The 16,138-nt window shown below is 53.0% G+C and overlaps 1 protein-coding gene across 14 annotated transcripts in view; it reads right to left on the minus strand.

Moving 5' to 3' along the window:
- SHANK2 (SH3 and multiple ankyrin repeat domains 2) overlaps window positions 1–16,138 on the minus strand; it is a 561,061-nt gene that overhangs the window by 449,429 nt on the left and 95,494 nt on the right. For all 14 annotated transcript variants that reach the window (XM_070565748.1, XM_070565747.1, XM_070565746.1 and 11 more), the window contains exons 5-6: window positions 13,951–14,022; window positions 11,432–11,540 (exon numbers count right to left, since the gene is read on the minus strand). In XM_070565748.1, coding sequence (XP_070421849.1) covers window positions 11,432–11,540; window positions 13,951–14,022 — 181 coding nt within the window. The remainder of the gene's footprint in view (window positions 1–11,431; window positions 11,541–13,950; window positions 14,023–16,138) is intronic.

The following is a 16,138-nucleotide window of genomic DNA, read 5'->3' on the forward strand; positions in this document are numbered from 1 at the left end:
CTAGTTCGGCAGGTGGGGTTCCCAGGTTCGGATCCCAGGTGTGGACCTACACACTGCTTATCAAGCCATCTTGTGGCAGGCGTCCCAAATATAAAGTGGAGGAACATGGGCATGGATGTTAGCTCAGGGCCAATCTCTCTCAGCAAAAAGGGGAGGATTGGCAACAGAGGTTAGCTTAGGGCTAATCTTCCTCAAAAAAAAAAAAAAAAGGCCAATAAGCAATTGAAAAGATGCTCAATATTATTGGTCATTAGGGAAATGCAAATAAAACCGCCATGAGATAAGACTTCAGACTCATTAAGATGGCTGTAATAAAAGATAACAGTAAACATCGGTGAGGAAGTGGGGAAATGGGAATGCTCGTGCACCCCTGGTGGTGTACGAAATAGTGCAGCCGCTCTAGAAAGCTTTCTGACTGCTCCCAAAAGGTTCAACACAGAGCTACCATATGACCCAGGAATTCCACCTCCAGGTGTACACACGAGACAAACGATAACACGCGTCTGCACTAATTGCACAAGAATGCTCACAGCAGCATTATTCACAATAGCCAAAAAGTGGAAACGACTCCAAATGTCCATCAACTGATGAGTGGGTGAACCAAGGGATGATCCCCAGTGCAATGCTATTCGGCCCTAAGAGGGAAGGAAGCAGTGACACACGCCACAGCGTGAACACACCTTGAAATCACTACGCTGAGTGAACGAGACCAGACACCAACGGGCACGTGTTGTGCGATTCCAGCTATACAAAGCGTCCAGAACAGGCAAATCCAAAGAGACAGAAAGCAGGTGAGTGGATTCCAGGGGCCGGGGGTGGGGAGTGGGAGGAAAAGGGAAAGGACCACTAGTGGGTACCAGGTTTCTCTTCGGGGTGATGAAAGCACTAAAACCAGATAGTGGTGACGGTGCTCATTCTGTGCGCTTATTACACAAACCACTAAAGGTACACTTTGGCTAAACTTTATGGCATATGAAATAGCTCTCGATAAATCCTTAAAAGAAAACAAAAATTGAATTTGGTTGCATGTAAATTATATCTTAATAAAACTTTTAATAAAAAATTATACCCACCCTGTGGTACTCATATATTAAATAAGTTATGAACTGCACATAGATAAATGTTTTTAAAAGGGTAGCTGGACAGTGCAGTGTTTTCCCCCCAACCCGGATGGACCATCTGCGCCTCCTCTGAAAGGACAGAGAAGGGGAGTCCAACACATCTTCTAGGTGAAGGTTCTCTGATAATTCCGAAGTTCACACTCTGGAGACCACCGGTTGACACGTGTCCACAAGGACCACACCACCTGCCATATCTGCTCGCGGGACTATAGGAACCCCGCGCCCTAACTCGGCCCTCCACCCCGCCTCGAGCACCTGGGGTTGCAGAGTGCACGGGGAGGGAGCCACTCACCGCCCAGGCATCACAGACAGTGGGGCAGGCGGGTGGCCAGGGCAAAGGAATCACTTTTCAGAGTGGGCAGCTCCCACATGGACACAGCACAGCCTCTGGCAATAATCTGCATTCAATTGTTGAGGGTTAAACACAGTCAGGCATCATTTAACGGCACGGACACGTTCTGAGATGCGTCATTAGGCAATTTCGTTCTTGTGCAAACATCACAGAGTGACTTACGCAAACCTAGATGGTACAGCCTACGACACACCTAGACTATATGGTACTAATCTTACGGGATCACCGCCGTATATGCGGTCTGTCGTTGACTGAAACGTCATTATGTGGGACATGAATGTATTTCAACACAAGTGGGTCATACAAAATCAAAAAATCTCCCCCAAAGCTTAAAATGGGGACTCGCTGTCCACTAGAATATCTGATTAGTACCCGCCCCGACCATGAAAGAGAAGAGAGCTACAGTATCTTCCTGCGTACAGCCATGGGCCCCACGAGCAGGGCGCTTCCCCGTGAAGAGTTCCAGACCAGCACGCGAGGCTCGTCCAAACGGCCCACGGGCCTCCGACGCCACGAGGCAAGTATGGAGGGTGAGGGGGCCCCCCGATCTGTCAGCACCGCTGAGCATTCTGGCAACTGCTCCCCAAGTCAGCCTACAGCCGAGGGAGTCATCCGGGCATCTCCCGCCATTTGCCACAAATGCAACCACCACCATCATCCTCCTCACCTTCTCCCTGACTCTGGTTTCGGGGACCAAATGTGCGGGAGGAGAGACAGTCCCAAACGGGCTCTGGGAATACAGATTTGTGATTGGAAATGGACATGAAGAAACAGGCACAACTCACTTTTCTGGGAGGAAATCAACAAGGAGACAAGGTGAAGAGCAGACTTGAGTAAAAAGACGTGGGGCCTCATATTCCAGACAAAAATCTCTGTTACCAAAAGGAGGTCTGGCTGGTTTTATGAAGTTATCAGATCGGGCCTTGTTCGGCCCACACGGGCAGAATTTCCAAGGGTTCCAGGTACAGCCGTGCACCCAGGTTCACGGTTCCCCTGAGGGAACTACGCCATTCACAGAGGCCAGTGGAGGCTATAAGCATCCGGGAAGTGCTTCAAGGTCAAACAATTTAAAAGTGGATGGTTCTTGCTCCCAGACAGGCGCCCTGGGGCTGTTGGTTCCATTGACAAGGACCATGAGGGTAAGGAGCTATGGGGCCCACGGTCAACCAGGGTTGGAGAGAAGGCACAGGTGAGAAGTTGTGACTTTCATCTTTCCAATAGCAAAATCAAGGAGGACAGGCTCTGGGAAGGAGTCCATGGGCTCTGATTCTCTCACAACTAAAGCCTTGGGCAATAAAAGACACACACACACACACACACACACACACAACTGTACTAATGTGGTTTGACGCAGACAAATGCAGCCTCCTAGACCAGGAATTTAGAAAGCATAGGACATTCTGAGCAAGCAAAAACACAAGCCTCAGAACAATGAGATCCCACTACACACCCGTTAGAATGACTAAAATCCCAAACACTGGCAACACCAAATGCTGGCGAGGATGTGGCGCAAGAGGAACACTCATTCATCGCTGGTGGGAACGCAAAAGGGTGCCGCCACTGTGGGAGTCAGCTTGGCGGTTTCTTACAAAACTAAACAATGCTTTCCCACGGGATCCAAAAATCATACTCCTTGGTGTTCACCAAATTGATTCGAAAACGTCTCCACCACAAACAGCACACCCATGTTTACAGCGGCTTTATTCACAAAAACCCCAAACCAAAGCAAGAAACATGCATTTCAACAGGTGAACAGATAAACAAAGCCGGGATGTCCATGCAGTGGGTTATTATTTAGTGATAAAAAGAAAAGTGCTATCGAGTCATGGAAAGATGCGGCTCAATCTTAGAAGCAGGTGGCTAAGTGAGAGAGGCCAGTCTGGAAAAGCTACAGACCTTATGATGCCAACTCCATGACATTCTGGAAAAGACAAACTATGGAGATGGGAAACAGAGCCGTGGTTGCCAGGGGCTGCGGGGAGGGGCAGGGCTGAATAGGGCAAGAGCGCAGGGGATCTCTCAACAGGAGTGAAGCTGTTGTGTACGACACTGCAATGGTGGAGGCAAGAATCAAGCATTTGTCAAAACCATGAATGTTACAGCACAAAGAGTGAACCGTATGGGATGCAAATTTTTTTAAATGAAGTTTAAAAATTCACTTAGGAGACTGGGGGTATCCCAGGATGGAAAGTAGAATGTGATAAGAGCCCAGCTGTATTACAAGTGAAAGAAACAACCCCACTGGAGGGTGTGGGGGAACACAGTGCTGACCTAGGGAACTTCAGAAACGAGTGGAGTCTGTAGGACAACAGGCAAAGTCGACTGCACCGGAATCTGTGCTCCAGCCGATGACGTTGTTTCCACTGTGGAGTCAACAACTGGGAAACCGCCGCACGCATTTACTGGAACTGAACAAATAAATAAACGGACGGCAGATAGCGGCAGCCAGATGTCTCACTATCGGCATGGGAGGTTTCAGAAAAGCAAGGAGACTAGAATGATCCATGTGGCAATGGACTAGAATTAGCGTGCACCTGTATGAACTAGTGTTTAGCTTAAGACAGATTCAGATGGTTACATATAGAAATATTTATAGACAGTATCTATTCTAGGGGTCTAGTGGTTAAGATCTGGCACTCTCACCGCTGTGTCCCAGCCTTGCGTCCCAGTCAGGGAACCACACCATCTGTCTATCGGTTGTCATACTGTGGTGGCTGTGTGATGCTGCGATGCTGAAAGCTACGCCACCAGTATTTCAAATTCCAGCAGGGTCACCCATGGTGGACAGGTTTCAGCAGAGGTTCCAGACTAGACAGACTGGAAAGGAGGACCTGGCCACCCACTTCCAAAAAAAATTGGCCATGAGAACGCAGTGAAGAGAAGCAGAGCATTGTCCGACACAGCGCTGGGAGGCAAGAGGATGGTGCAGAAAGACGGGGCAGGCTTCTGCTCTCTGCACACAGCAGCGCCGGGAGCTGGAACTGACTTGATGGCACTAACAACAAACGCATCTCTTCAAGGGTTAGCAGCCACAAACGTATCTCCCTGTTCTTTCATCTGAGAGCGCCCGGCAGCAAGTACACCCCAGCAGCCATGAGCACACCCAGCTCTTGGTTTCTAAGACCGTTCTCAATAAAGGGAAGCAGGGCTCCCTGCAGGAACGGCTGGTTCTAGGACTGGGTCAGAAACACACAAGATGAGCCTGGAGTACCTTCTAGTGCTGGAAGTAAGAAAGTGGTCAAAATAATAATAAATAATAATAATAATAACCCACACTGATGGGGTATGTCAAAGGGACGCAGGAGCCAATGGAAAGAGCTCCCAGTGGCCAAAGCCAGAGCAATTTGAGCAACAAAATATGTAAAGTAGTACTGGGTTATAGCTCATATTATAAATTAAACATCCATGTGTCCATACTGACAAAAACCACCGATCTAGTAAACAAATAAATGGGGGAGAAGAGACAAATCTCCTTCGCAGAAGAATTGCAAATAATTGCTGTCGCTACTCTGCCCTCAAGGAGGTGGGACAGAACTCCCCAGCCCTCAGGTGTGGGCTGTGTTTAGTGACTTCCTTCCAAAGAGGACAGCACAAAAAAGGGGGGAAAGGAGTCACTTCACAGTGAGGAGAGCTGACACCCACCTCAGCCAGGTGAGCAGGTCGGCCTCAAGGTCACAGGCCATGTGGATGGCACGTGCTCTGATATGATGGGATGACAAGGACACTGTACCCCTGCGGCCTTCCTCCCACAACCCACACCCCAGTCTAATCCTCAGAAAAACATCAGACGAGTCCCAATATGGGGACATTCTCTAAAACACCTGCCCAGTCCTCCTCAAAACTGTCAAGGTCGCCAAAAACAGGGAAAGTCTGAGAAACTCTCACAACCAAGAGGGGCCTACGGAGACAAGACGACTGAGTGCCATGTGGGGCCCTGGAACAGAAAAAGGATAGTAAGTAACTACCGATGAAATACAAAAAAAGTACTGACTTTAGTTCATGATAACGTGTCAATATTGGTTGATTAATTGTAACAAATGTACCCTCTTCGTGTAAGATGGTCATAATAGGAGAAAATGGGTGCAGAGTATGGAAGAACATTCTGTACTAACTTCACGATAATTCTGTAAATCTAAACCTGCTCTAACATAATAATTTTTTCAAGTATTAAAAGAACCACATCAAGGCTCAGGTTGCAGGTGACGGTTTAATGTGAACATGCTGCTGGGGACACTGCTCGCCTGAGGCTGTGTGTGCACATCCTGGGTCACTGCAAGGAACTCTCGCACGGACCTCCTGTCCCTCCAGCCAGCTCGGGCAGATGTCCCCAACGCCAAGGCTGGCTCGTGGGGGCCCTCATCCCTGCCTCCACGTCACTCTCACTAGTTTTCCTTCTACCTCCTTTCCTTACTTAACATATGGCACCTTTATGAGTCACCAGAATCCTTTCTGAAGCACGGCGGGACATCAACAAGAAATGTTCTGAAATAATTGGGCATGCTACTGGAGCTTTGACTTAAAAGCAGGTCTCTTTGTAGCAGGAACTGCGCCCGACAAGCCAAGTGTACTCAGACATGTTCGGTGCCGGCCCAGGGAGTCAGTGACCCCGTTGTCTTCAAGCTGACTTCATCCGCACTGAGTAATTTGTGCGTCCCTGACCCCCTGCAGACCGATGTTCACGAGGCCCCAGATCCACACAGCCTGGAGCAGCCCGCTGTTCCCAGGTGCTGTTATTTCTGGGAACTTTCACATAAGGACTCATTCTGGGGCCACGGCAAGAGCCAGACATGGACCACCGGCCATGGCACAGATCAAACAAGCCCCTTCTGTTCTCAGACAGGCACTGCCCAGTGTACAGGGACCCAGAGTGTCCGGGAAACCTTCCTATTGGACCACGTGGGAGCTGGGGAGGGACTCCCCCCGGAGCCCGCTGCAGCGACACGCGGCAGAACCAGGCACATCTCTGCACAGACGATGGACAAAACCAGCCTGACACGCTGACCAGCCGTCACCACCCTGGAACCTCACTGAGTAACTGGATCTCGTAAAGGAAGTCTAGACGCGTCACAGGTGCCAGGCAAGATCAGCTCCATCAATGGGTGTTCTGCTTTTCCCTTCTCATCCAGACGCTGCAAGAGATGAGAGACCTTTCCAGCTTTATCAGCGTCCTCCCCACCCCACCCTGTTGTGCCTGGGCCTTTTTCAAGTTTGGGAACACGGAACGAAATAAAAGCCAAGTTCTGCTCCAAAGGTTAGTTTGACTCCCTTTTCGGGGCTCGAAACACCATTGTCTTCTTTCCGAGGTTCCAATCATAGCAGGAGACGAGCCCGAGACCCTGGTGGGCGAGTCTTTATTTTTTTTACGCTGCTTTCGTCACTACTTAATAAAATTTCCATTAGACCAGGTACCAGACAGTTGGTTGTACTAAGACAGGCTGCTTTGTTTTAATTGACAGGTCATTCCTCTGAGATTAAAATTTGTTGTTGTTGTTGTTGAGGAAGATCAGCCCTAAGCTAACATCTGCTGCCAATCCTTTTTTTTTTTTTTTTTAACTGAGGAAGACTGGCCCTGAGCTAAGATCCGTGCCCATCTTACTCTACTTTATACGTAGGATGGCTGTCACAGCATGGCTTGCCAAGTGGTGCCATGTCCACACCTGGGATCCGAACAAGCGAACCCCAGGCTGCTGAAGCGGAACGTGCACACTTAACCACTGTGCCACCGGGCCGGCCCCTCCTCTGGGATTTAATTATCTCCTGTGCGCCCCGCCATCAGAAGGGCTGCTTCCTCCCACTGGGGCCCCCACGTGCAGCCCAGAAGCACCTGAGGACCGCACAGCTCAAGTGCAGGGACGCGGGCCAGGGGCCAGGCATTAGGGCATTTTCTGTGCTTAGGAAGCCGACTGCATTCAACTCTCTGCACAGCAAGCGAAGAAGCCTCGTTTTCAGCCAGATTCTGCTTGAAAAGTTGCACCGAACTCAGCGTGGAACTGCTAAAACATGAGAACAAGCCTCGGCTGTCGGAGGAGGGCAGCCCAGTGTCTGGAATAAAAGGGATGCGCGTCAGCTCTTCCCGCCGCCCTGGGATCGCCTGGAGCGGCAGCATGCAACTCCCTCCGGGGACCACGAGCAGAACTTGCTCGGCGACCACAGGCCCTCCAGTCCTGGACCCTCTGCACCTGCCAGAGCCACCACGGCCATGTCCTGCCAGGCACGGCATGCGAGAAGAGAGACCACCAATGACCCTACCTCCTTTCCACCCGGGGAGGACAGCGTGCGCCCTGGAGTCCGCGGGCACGCAGGCCCAGGCTCGCCTCCTCCCTCGCCGGTGACCTGGCAACCAACTCCACTCTCAGAGCTTCCAGCTTCTCCGAGGTCACTGGCCCCACAAAGATGGCTTGCTTCATGGGACCCATGAGGACTGAGGAAGGTAAGTGACTGTGCCATTCTGTCTGGGACCAAGGGCCTTCCTGGACTTCCGGTGTGCAAACCAGGCCCATCCCAGGAAAACTGGACATGTTGGTCACACTACCTGTTGTCTGAGGCCCACGCAAGACAGCCCCTGTTTTTCTCCCTCTGGGTCCAAAACAAGGGAAAAAAAAGCATCTACTGAGGTTCCGTTGTGACCTGACGTGACAGAACTTTCTGGAGACCCTACTACAGATGACACACTCCATGTGTGAAACACTGAACTTCTGTTGCTCCAATGTCCGCCCCTGGAGGTACCGTCACCCGATGGAGGAGACGAGGAGACGGGGTTCAGAGAGGTTCACTCGTCTTCGCAGCCAGCCGTGGAGAAGCCGGAGCTAACACATGACCCCCCTGGGATTCTCTGGGGCTGGGTCCCCTGCAACCTGGGCAGGCTCACCTTGACTGGCCCCAATTCAGGGGTCACCGTGCTGCACTGACTGATGTTTCACACGTGTCACCGGGCCCCTGATGCTCCACCTTAGACGCGAACATGAAGACGTGCGTTTTTCCTCCCAGGGCCGGCTCTGGCCCCTCGGCTAAGCGCGTGCCAAGTGTCCTCTGCATGTTGGAACGCCGGCTGCTAATTCTGCGCGCTTTGTTGGGAGCCAAGCACGTGGACTTGAGGGGAAAATGGGTTTCTGTTCCTTTCAGAGTTCCCTGACTCAGAGTTAACTGGCTGTTCCTTTCTGATCAGTCAATTAGCGCACAGGCCGTCGTCCCAGGAATATTTCAGAAAAGATGGAGGTTAACGCCACGCCACCTTCTCGATGGATCACTGCTCCCAAGCCATTTCTATTCGAGTTCTTAAGGTCCCACTTCTGTTCTTATCATTGTTGAGTCGCTGCTCCGTGTAACTGCTCTGGCACTGATTCTGTCTGTAATCACACACACGGTGGGTTTTAATTCCAGGCAGGGCCGAGAGAAAGAGCCATAGACTTCTGCTTCAAAATAATTCAGAGCCTGCGCTGATGTGTTTTTAGAAGCTGAGCTGGGGTCTGCTCGGGAATGACAGTCATTTCTAGCCCTTGGAATCCAGAAGACACCAGCTGTGGTGATGGAAGCGGTGGGGAGGCCTGGCACACGACGGGAAGGGGCCGATGAGAGGGGTCGTGCAGGAAGAAGGGCAGCCCAGAGCCTCTCTCGCCTCCCGCCACTGCTGGTCAGGGCAGGAGAGAGAGGCGGCCCAGCCCCGTGTAATCATCCAAAAATGGCCATGGATGAGGCCAGGCTGGTGGCGGCTCAGGCCAAAGGCTGGCCTGAAGGAGAGAATCTGGGTCCAGGAACCTCAGACACCAGGCCCGGCTAAGGTCTGTGAATGTTCCCGAAGACTCAGGCTCCTGCTCCAGAATCCACAGATCCGTGTGCTGGGGCCTACATCACGCTGACGGACAGAAGGGAGCCGGGAGCCAGTCCAGGCGACAAGGCAGAAGAAGAGTAGGCAGCTCACCGTGGTGCCAGGAGCACGGCCACACGTGCTCGCTGTGAGCCCCCCCCCAGCTCTGGGGCTCGGCTTCCCCCCTCAGCTCAACTCCGCATCCTCCCCCATGGGATCGGAACTGCTGACGCCTGCCCCACACCTGCTGCCACCTGCTTCCAGAAGGTCAAACCCTGCGCCTGGCCCCGCTCCCCATCCAGACTCGCCGCACAGGCCTGGGGGCCATCGCCCACTGCCTGCTACATGCCCTCCTTTTGGCTCCCCAGCCCCGGGGGCTCCCCGTCATTCCCTGAGCTTGCAAGGTTGGGGCCCCTGCAGGCGCCACACGGCTCCTGGGTGGGTACCCTGCTCGTCTTCAGTCAGGCCTCTGAGCACGTCCCCCCTCCATGCACGCTTGCACTGTCCTGTCCCCCAGCATCTCAGGTGCCGAAGCTCCCGTCAGAGACAAGCTGGCATGCCCGCTCTCACGCGGCTTGCGGTTCAAGTTAGGAGACACCGGAGTTAATGGCGACTACGTCCTGAGCTCAGATGGGGAAGTGCACAGCTGGATGAGCAGCAGGTGGGGAACCCCCAGCTTTAGGGGTCAGAGGAGCCCCCACAAATGATGAGAAAGCTCCCTTCTCCAGCTGACTAATGCATTTGTTGTGGGCTTAGTAACTGTGAGGTGGGACATGTATAGGTGACAAGGACACGGGGTGGGGGCGGACTCAGCCCATCCCACTTGCTGAGTCCAAGAGGAATGTTCCGTAGCCCAGGGTAACCCACCTGTCCAGGTGAACACTCCAAGTTGCCATGGAGACCCTCTGCTGAGCGGCTCTCGGCTCCCCACAACAGCCAACCCTCGGCCGGCCAAGCTCAGCACGTCCCAGTGGCACAGGGCTCTCACCTAGAGCTATGGTGCTCCCACCCCCAGGGGAGAGATACTGGGTGATGTTTGGAGACACTTTTGGTTGTCACAACTGGAGGGTTACCACTGGCATTTGTGGGCGGAAGCCAGGCATGCTGTAAACATCCCACAAGGCACGGGACAGCCCCCCACCATCAAGAATTGTCCAGCCCCACAATGGAATACTATTCAGCCATAAAGAAGGAAATCCTGCCATTTGCAACAACATGGATGGACCTTGAGGGCATTGTGCTCAGCGAGGCAAGTCAGACAGAGGAAGACAGATACTGTACGATCTCACACGAGCGATCTGAAAAAACGGAACTCACACAAACAGAGAACAGACTGGCGGTTGGCAGAGGTGGGGAGCGGGAGGCGGAGGAAACGGGTGAAGTGGGTCAAAAGGTACAAACTTCCAGGTATAAAATAACTAAGTCCTGAGGATGTAATGCACAGCATGGGGCTACATGTTACAAGACTGTCTTATATGTTTGAAAGTTGCTGAGAGAGTAGATCTTAAAAGTTCACATCACAAGAAAAAAAAATTCATCACTAAGCATGTTGATGGGTGTTCGCCCGACTCATTGTGGGGACCATTTCACAATATAAACACAGATCGAACATTACATTGTATCCTTATAATGAATACAATGTTAGGTGTCAACTATATCTCAATAAAACTGGAAAAAAGGGGAAGAGATAAGATTAAATAAAAGTTAGTGCTCATTTGGAATTGTTAAAAAAAAAAAAGACAACTATGCAGCCCCTAACGTCAGTCAAGACTGCCGAGGTTGGGGACCCCTGAGCCCCCTGAGCCTGCCCGTGGTTAGCGGCCGCACGCACACGGAATCCGGTTCCAGCGGGGGAGCAAGATGGTTGCATGTGCCTGCGTGTCTCCCCAGGCTGCCACACAGCAGCTCTGTGCGTGCCGTCATTCATTCGTCACTTATTCAACAGATAGGTATTGAGGACCTACTATGTGCCGGTGCCACGCTGGCTGGAGAGACGTCATGGGAGCAATCATAGTCACACCCAGAACTCACGCAGGAGTGAGCAAGCCCTTTTAAAAACCACGTAAGGCGTCAATGCTGCATACACACGCGGCATCTGAACAGTGGAATCACCGTTCCTAACGGAAGCCATGCTTCAGCAAAGCCAGCACCCACCTCCAGTCTCCAGGTCATGGAAATTCGGATCCAGGCCTCGTTCCAGCATCTTGACGATCTTCTCCACTGCACGGTGCTGAATATGATCCATGCATTTTTTCAGATTGGTCTAAAGAGAAAAATTAAAAACCAGAAACGTCTTTGCAGGCCACAGGAAGGCTCCTGACAGGGTGCACGCTGGCCTCCCCCATGCCGGGAGAGCCGCCCCCTGATGGGGGCCCACTGCCGACCCCGGGGCTCGCCAAGCAGCGGCTTCTCTGTGTCTGGAACCCCCGGGCCAGCACGGAGTCCAGCGCATGGCCCACACACTCAGCCTGTCCTGGATGAATGTTCTAGAAATCCTCACCGCTCGCCGTCCTTGCCAAGCGCCTTGGGATGTTCTTTCTTTCACTCTCAAAAGGAGGAGCCACCCGGACCGCTTTGAGAAACCAGTTTCCAGGGTCCACTCCAGACCTTCTGACCCCAGCGAGCGAGACCCAAAGACTGGCATTTGTGTTCCAATCCCCAGGCTGGCAGCCACAATGGAAAGCAGATAGGGCAACGCTCACTCAGGTTAATCCACCTTTTGGTTAACTCTGTGGCCACACGGGCAGAAACAGGGAAACCTGGTCAGTGAGAGACTCAGGATGAAGGAAGTCAAGGTGATCGGTGGGTCAACCTTGACCGGGAAAGATGTTTCCCCAGCCTTTCTCAGCCTCATCTCTAAGAAAAATAATGATTTCCGGGCCATCAGGCAGACAGCCTGGGCTATACGACCAGAAGCGCAGTATCCCACACGCCTCTGTCTGAGAAATCTAACTCTTCTCTGTGGGCCGAGTTCTCTGACCCCCCTCCACATTTCTCCCCAAACACGCTGGACGGGGAGCAACGGCGGTTTCAACGCTGGCAGCCCCTGGACCCTCCAGCCGGCCTGCACGTCTGATCTCCACCTGCATGGTTTCCATATATTCCAGGACTAGAAATTCACAAACGCCCAAAGACACAGGATACACTTGGTTTCACTTATCACCGTCACTGCTATTTACTCACTGACATTTAACAAAAAATTCACAAACACATTTCTATCTACACATCTGAGGGTAATCAGAAAAACCAGAAGTGTCCAGACCTCGGGTTCTAAACACTACCATCCACGCGAATTCCAGGGCTGGGGCAGGAACGTGCAAGAGGAGCCCCAGCATCCTGCTGTGCCAGCAAGTCATCAAGGCTCAAAGGACGGAGGGGACATGCCAGGGGGCAGAGAGCCAGGGAAAAGGCCACCACTGGCCCCATCTGGACAATTTGAGCCCAAAAATAAATAATGATAATTGCACATTCTAAGCTGTTGGATGTAATAAAAACCCACACGTCCACCCTGGATGAAATGAGGGGAAGAAAACAGAGGGCCCTGCTTTGAGCTCACAGCCACAGGTGAGCTCACCTGGACAGCATCAGGGCCAGCTCAGGAGGCCGCCCAGGCAGTTGCCCGACTCTGGCTTTCCCTGTGCTCTGCAGGGAGAGTTACAGGCTCTCCGGAGTGGGGCATCCACGAGCATCCTCAAGTATCACACATCCTCCTCGGTGTTAAGGGAGGTGCCCACCACGTGCTCCTGCTCCAGTATCCCCTTGGACCTGCACAGCATCCCTGACCAAGTGCAGGCGTGCCCACGGCGTGCCGGCCCACGGAGTACCCGCCCAGCAGCACGGGCTCCCTGGGCACGGTGCGCACAGTATGTCCAGCCAGGAGCTGAGCGCTCCATGGAGCGCGGCCCACGGTTCTTTGCCTTCACACCCTCCTTCACTCCCCTGCTGCCCACATCTGTGCTGTTTATGCAAAGAGCACATTAACCAGCTTTGTACCCAAGCAACAGCAGTGGAAAACTACTTCACTACTGTCTTTGATTTCGGGAGCGATGGCTGAGAAAGAACGGCGCCCCCCTCCTCCCAGAAACACCCAGAAGGGTTCCACTCTACTAAGTGACATTATTTCACTTACAAGTTGTCATCTACTGTATTTTCATCACACGGGAGGGGACGACAGTGGTACTGAGGTAGGGGGGGCTCTGGCGGAGCCCTTCTAGGTGCCGTGGGGAGGGTGTGTTTCATTTGCGTGGTGAAGTCAGGCCCACGTGGGCAACACCAGGGAGGACCCACAGTGCCCAGGGAGCCCAGGACACAGTGTGCACGCCTTTCCCTATCCCGGTGGGATTCCAAATGCCACCCTTCTTCAGAGCCGCTGCCTTCGAGGAACCTTCTGGAACATCCAGTCCGATTTGCTCCCCTGCCTGAGCCCCCACCAGCTTCACAAAGCAACTCGCCCTGCTTCCCGGGTGGCAGGTGGGTCTCAGGCAGCGTGAGGTGGGCCTGGTCCACCTGCACAGCCCCACGCCACCCCTCGCCACAAGAGGAACACAGTAGGTGGCGTGTCAGCATCTCGCAGGAAGAGGAACCCTCTGCCCAGGGAGCTCCCCTCGTCTCTGAAGACGATAACTCGAGACGACCCAACTCCAGGAGCGTAGGTGACAACCGTCCCCGCTTACCTTTGTGTGCAGCTTGGCCAACTGCTTCTCGTCCAGATTGGCTTGCTTATACACCCGCTTCTTGTATCGAAACTGGCACAGAAACAGGAAAAAAAGAAAACCAAGTGAGTATTTCACGAGCTGTTCAGAGGCCAAGAGGCCCTTTCCTGGGCCCACGACATCATAAGAATAACCTTTGCTGAGATTCTGCAGCCATTTGGCTAAAAAGCCATAAAAAGAAACAAGAGCAGCCCAAGGGAGGAGTCAAGATCCTCTGGTGGAGAAGCGTGGCTGCCGGCCACGCCCAGCCCTGCTCAGCATTACTAGACCTCGGCTCCTGCGTGGGCATCTGCCTGTCAGCAGCGTGGCCCCATCAGCAATGAGGATGCTGCTTCACACGCCTGAGTTTCCTTCTGCATCGTCAACCTTTATGAAAGCAGGGATTGGAAGCCCCGGCATGGTGAAGCCACCTCCTCTGGCACCTGCAGCTTCTGCCCGGGACTCTGGGGCTGCGGGTCACCCCCTTGAACAGCAGTGCCTCCCTTGAACTGGAAATCATATCGTAGGAACCGAGGAGCGCATTTTGCTCAGACGTCATCATGTGCTGCCTGAGAAGCAGCACTGGGGTCACGGTCAGCTTCCTGATTCCCGGGCACATCTACCTAACGCGTCCTCGCCTCTCCCGGGTGCCCTGACCCCTTCTGAAGAAAAATGCGCTGGAGACGCTACGGAGGTTTGGGAAAGAGGCCAACAGTCTGGGAGTCGCCGAGGTTTCGAGCTGAGGCATCTGTTTCATTCCCAACCCCACCACTGTCCTGTCATCGGAGTAGCTTTGGGCTGGACGCTTGTCCCATCTCAGACTCAGTTTCCTTATCTGTCGCATGGTCATAACAACACCAAGCTCCCAGGTGGCCCGAGGACTGAGTGTGGGCTTCCTGGCAGGGAACCAGCCCTGGCCCAATGCTGCTTTACCCCTCCCCTGGCTTCTGCCAATACCATCACACCCTAAGGTGTTCCAACAAGCACAGGGGGAGTGACAACACCCCCACGTGAAACGCAGGTGCAGGGCAGGGGGTAACCCGATCCTGAACCAGAAAGTCTGAACCCAGATAAAGCGTCCAAGCAACCACCTTACTCTCCTTTCCCCCCTGCCCCAAACAAGACAGCTAATTCGACATCACACAACATGCCTTTGTTGCACAGACCGAAACTTGATTTTTTTTAAGTGCCAAAATAAACCCGCGGCGAAATCAGAAATTTCCGTGAAACTCCAGGGGCACATGGTTCCTGGGTAACGCGTGGTGTCGTGAACCACAGGGGTCTATCCTCCTGAACTGAACTGGCCCGAGGAGATCCAGTCCCGTTTTGGGATTTCTGCCTGATTCTAGATTCGACCAGGACAGCACGTTGTCTGTCCCACCTCCTGGGACCACTAAGAAACCCTTCACCCCTTGCATCTGTGGTGGTTTCAGAAGCCACCGAGAGTGACGTCAGGAGTGTGACAGCGTTCACTATCATGTGCCTAAACTTGGAAAGTCCAAAAGATGGGAACTTTTTCCAGTTATAAGGAAACAAGCTGGGGCTCATGGCACCTCTCGGCAGGAGGGTAAGTACCGAGGAGGAGAGTCCACTTGCAGAGTCACTAATCTTCACAGCTCGTGGCTACAGAGGGACGCAGGCTCAAAACCACACCCTCTGCTGGCTGTTTTCCCAGCACTTCCTACGTAGTTAGCCAACCATATTTTTCTGGAGTCACCAAGGCAAAGAGCTCAGCACCTCACCTGCCCCTCATGCATTGATCTCCAGGCCCGCCTCAGCTCTGTGCAGTGGACGCTCTGGCAGGACAGTGGCCCAAGGAGACGAATGAGTGGAAGGATAAATGGCTCCTTCACGGCAGTGACAGCTAATGACACAGCAGCCGCAACGCCACCATGGGACACTCGCCCATCCACTGCCAACCGCGCTGCTCTGTGGAATCCTTCATTTAAGCCTCACGGCCACCCAAGACGGCGGGATTAACAACTCCCCAGTTTCACAGCTGGGAATCGGAGGCTCAGAGAGGCCGAGTGAGGTGCTCAAGGTTGCAATGCGACCAGGGCTGGACCAAGTCCATCTGATACTGCAGCCCATGCACCCACGTGGGGCCGTGAATTCAGGACTAGGATGCTCTTATGCAGACCTCTTGCCTCGGCTCCTATGGGGACATCAG

The sequence above is a fragment of the Equus przewalskii genome, chromosome 11 (genome assembly GCF_037783145.1).
Source record: "Equus przewalskii isolate Varuska chromosome 11, EquPr2, whole genome shotgun sequence".
NCBI lineage: Eukaryota > Metazoa > Chordata > Mammalia > Perissodactyla > Equidae > Equus > Equus przewalskii.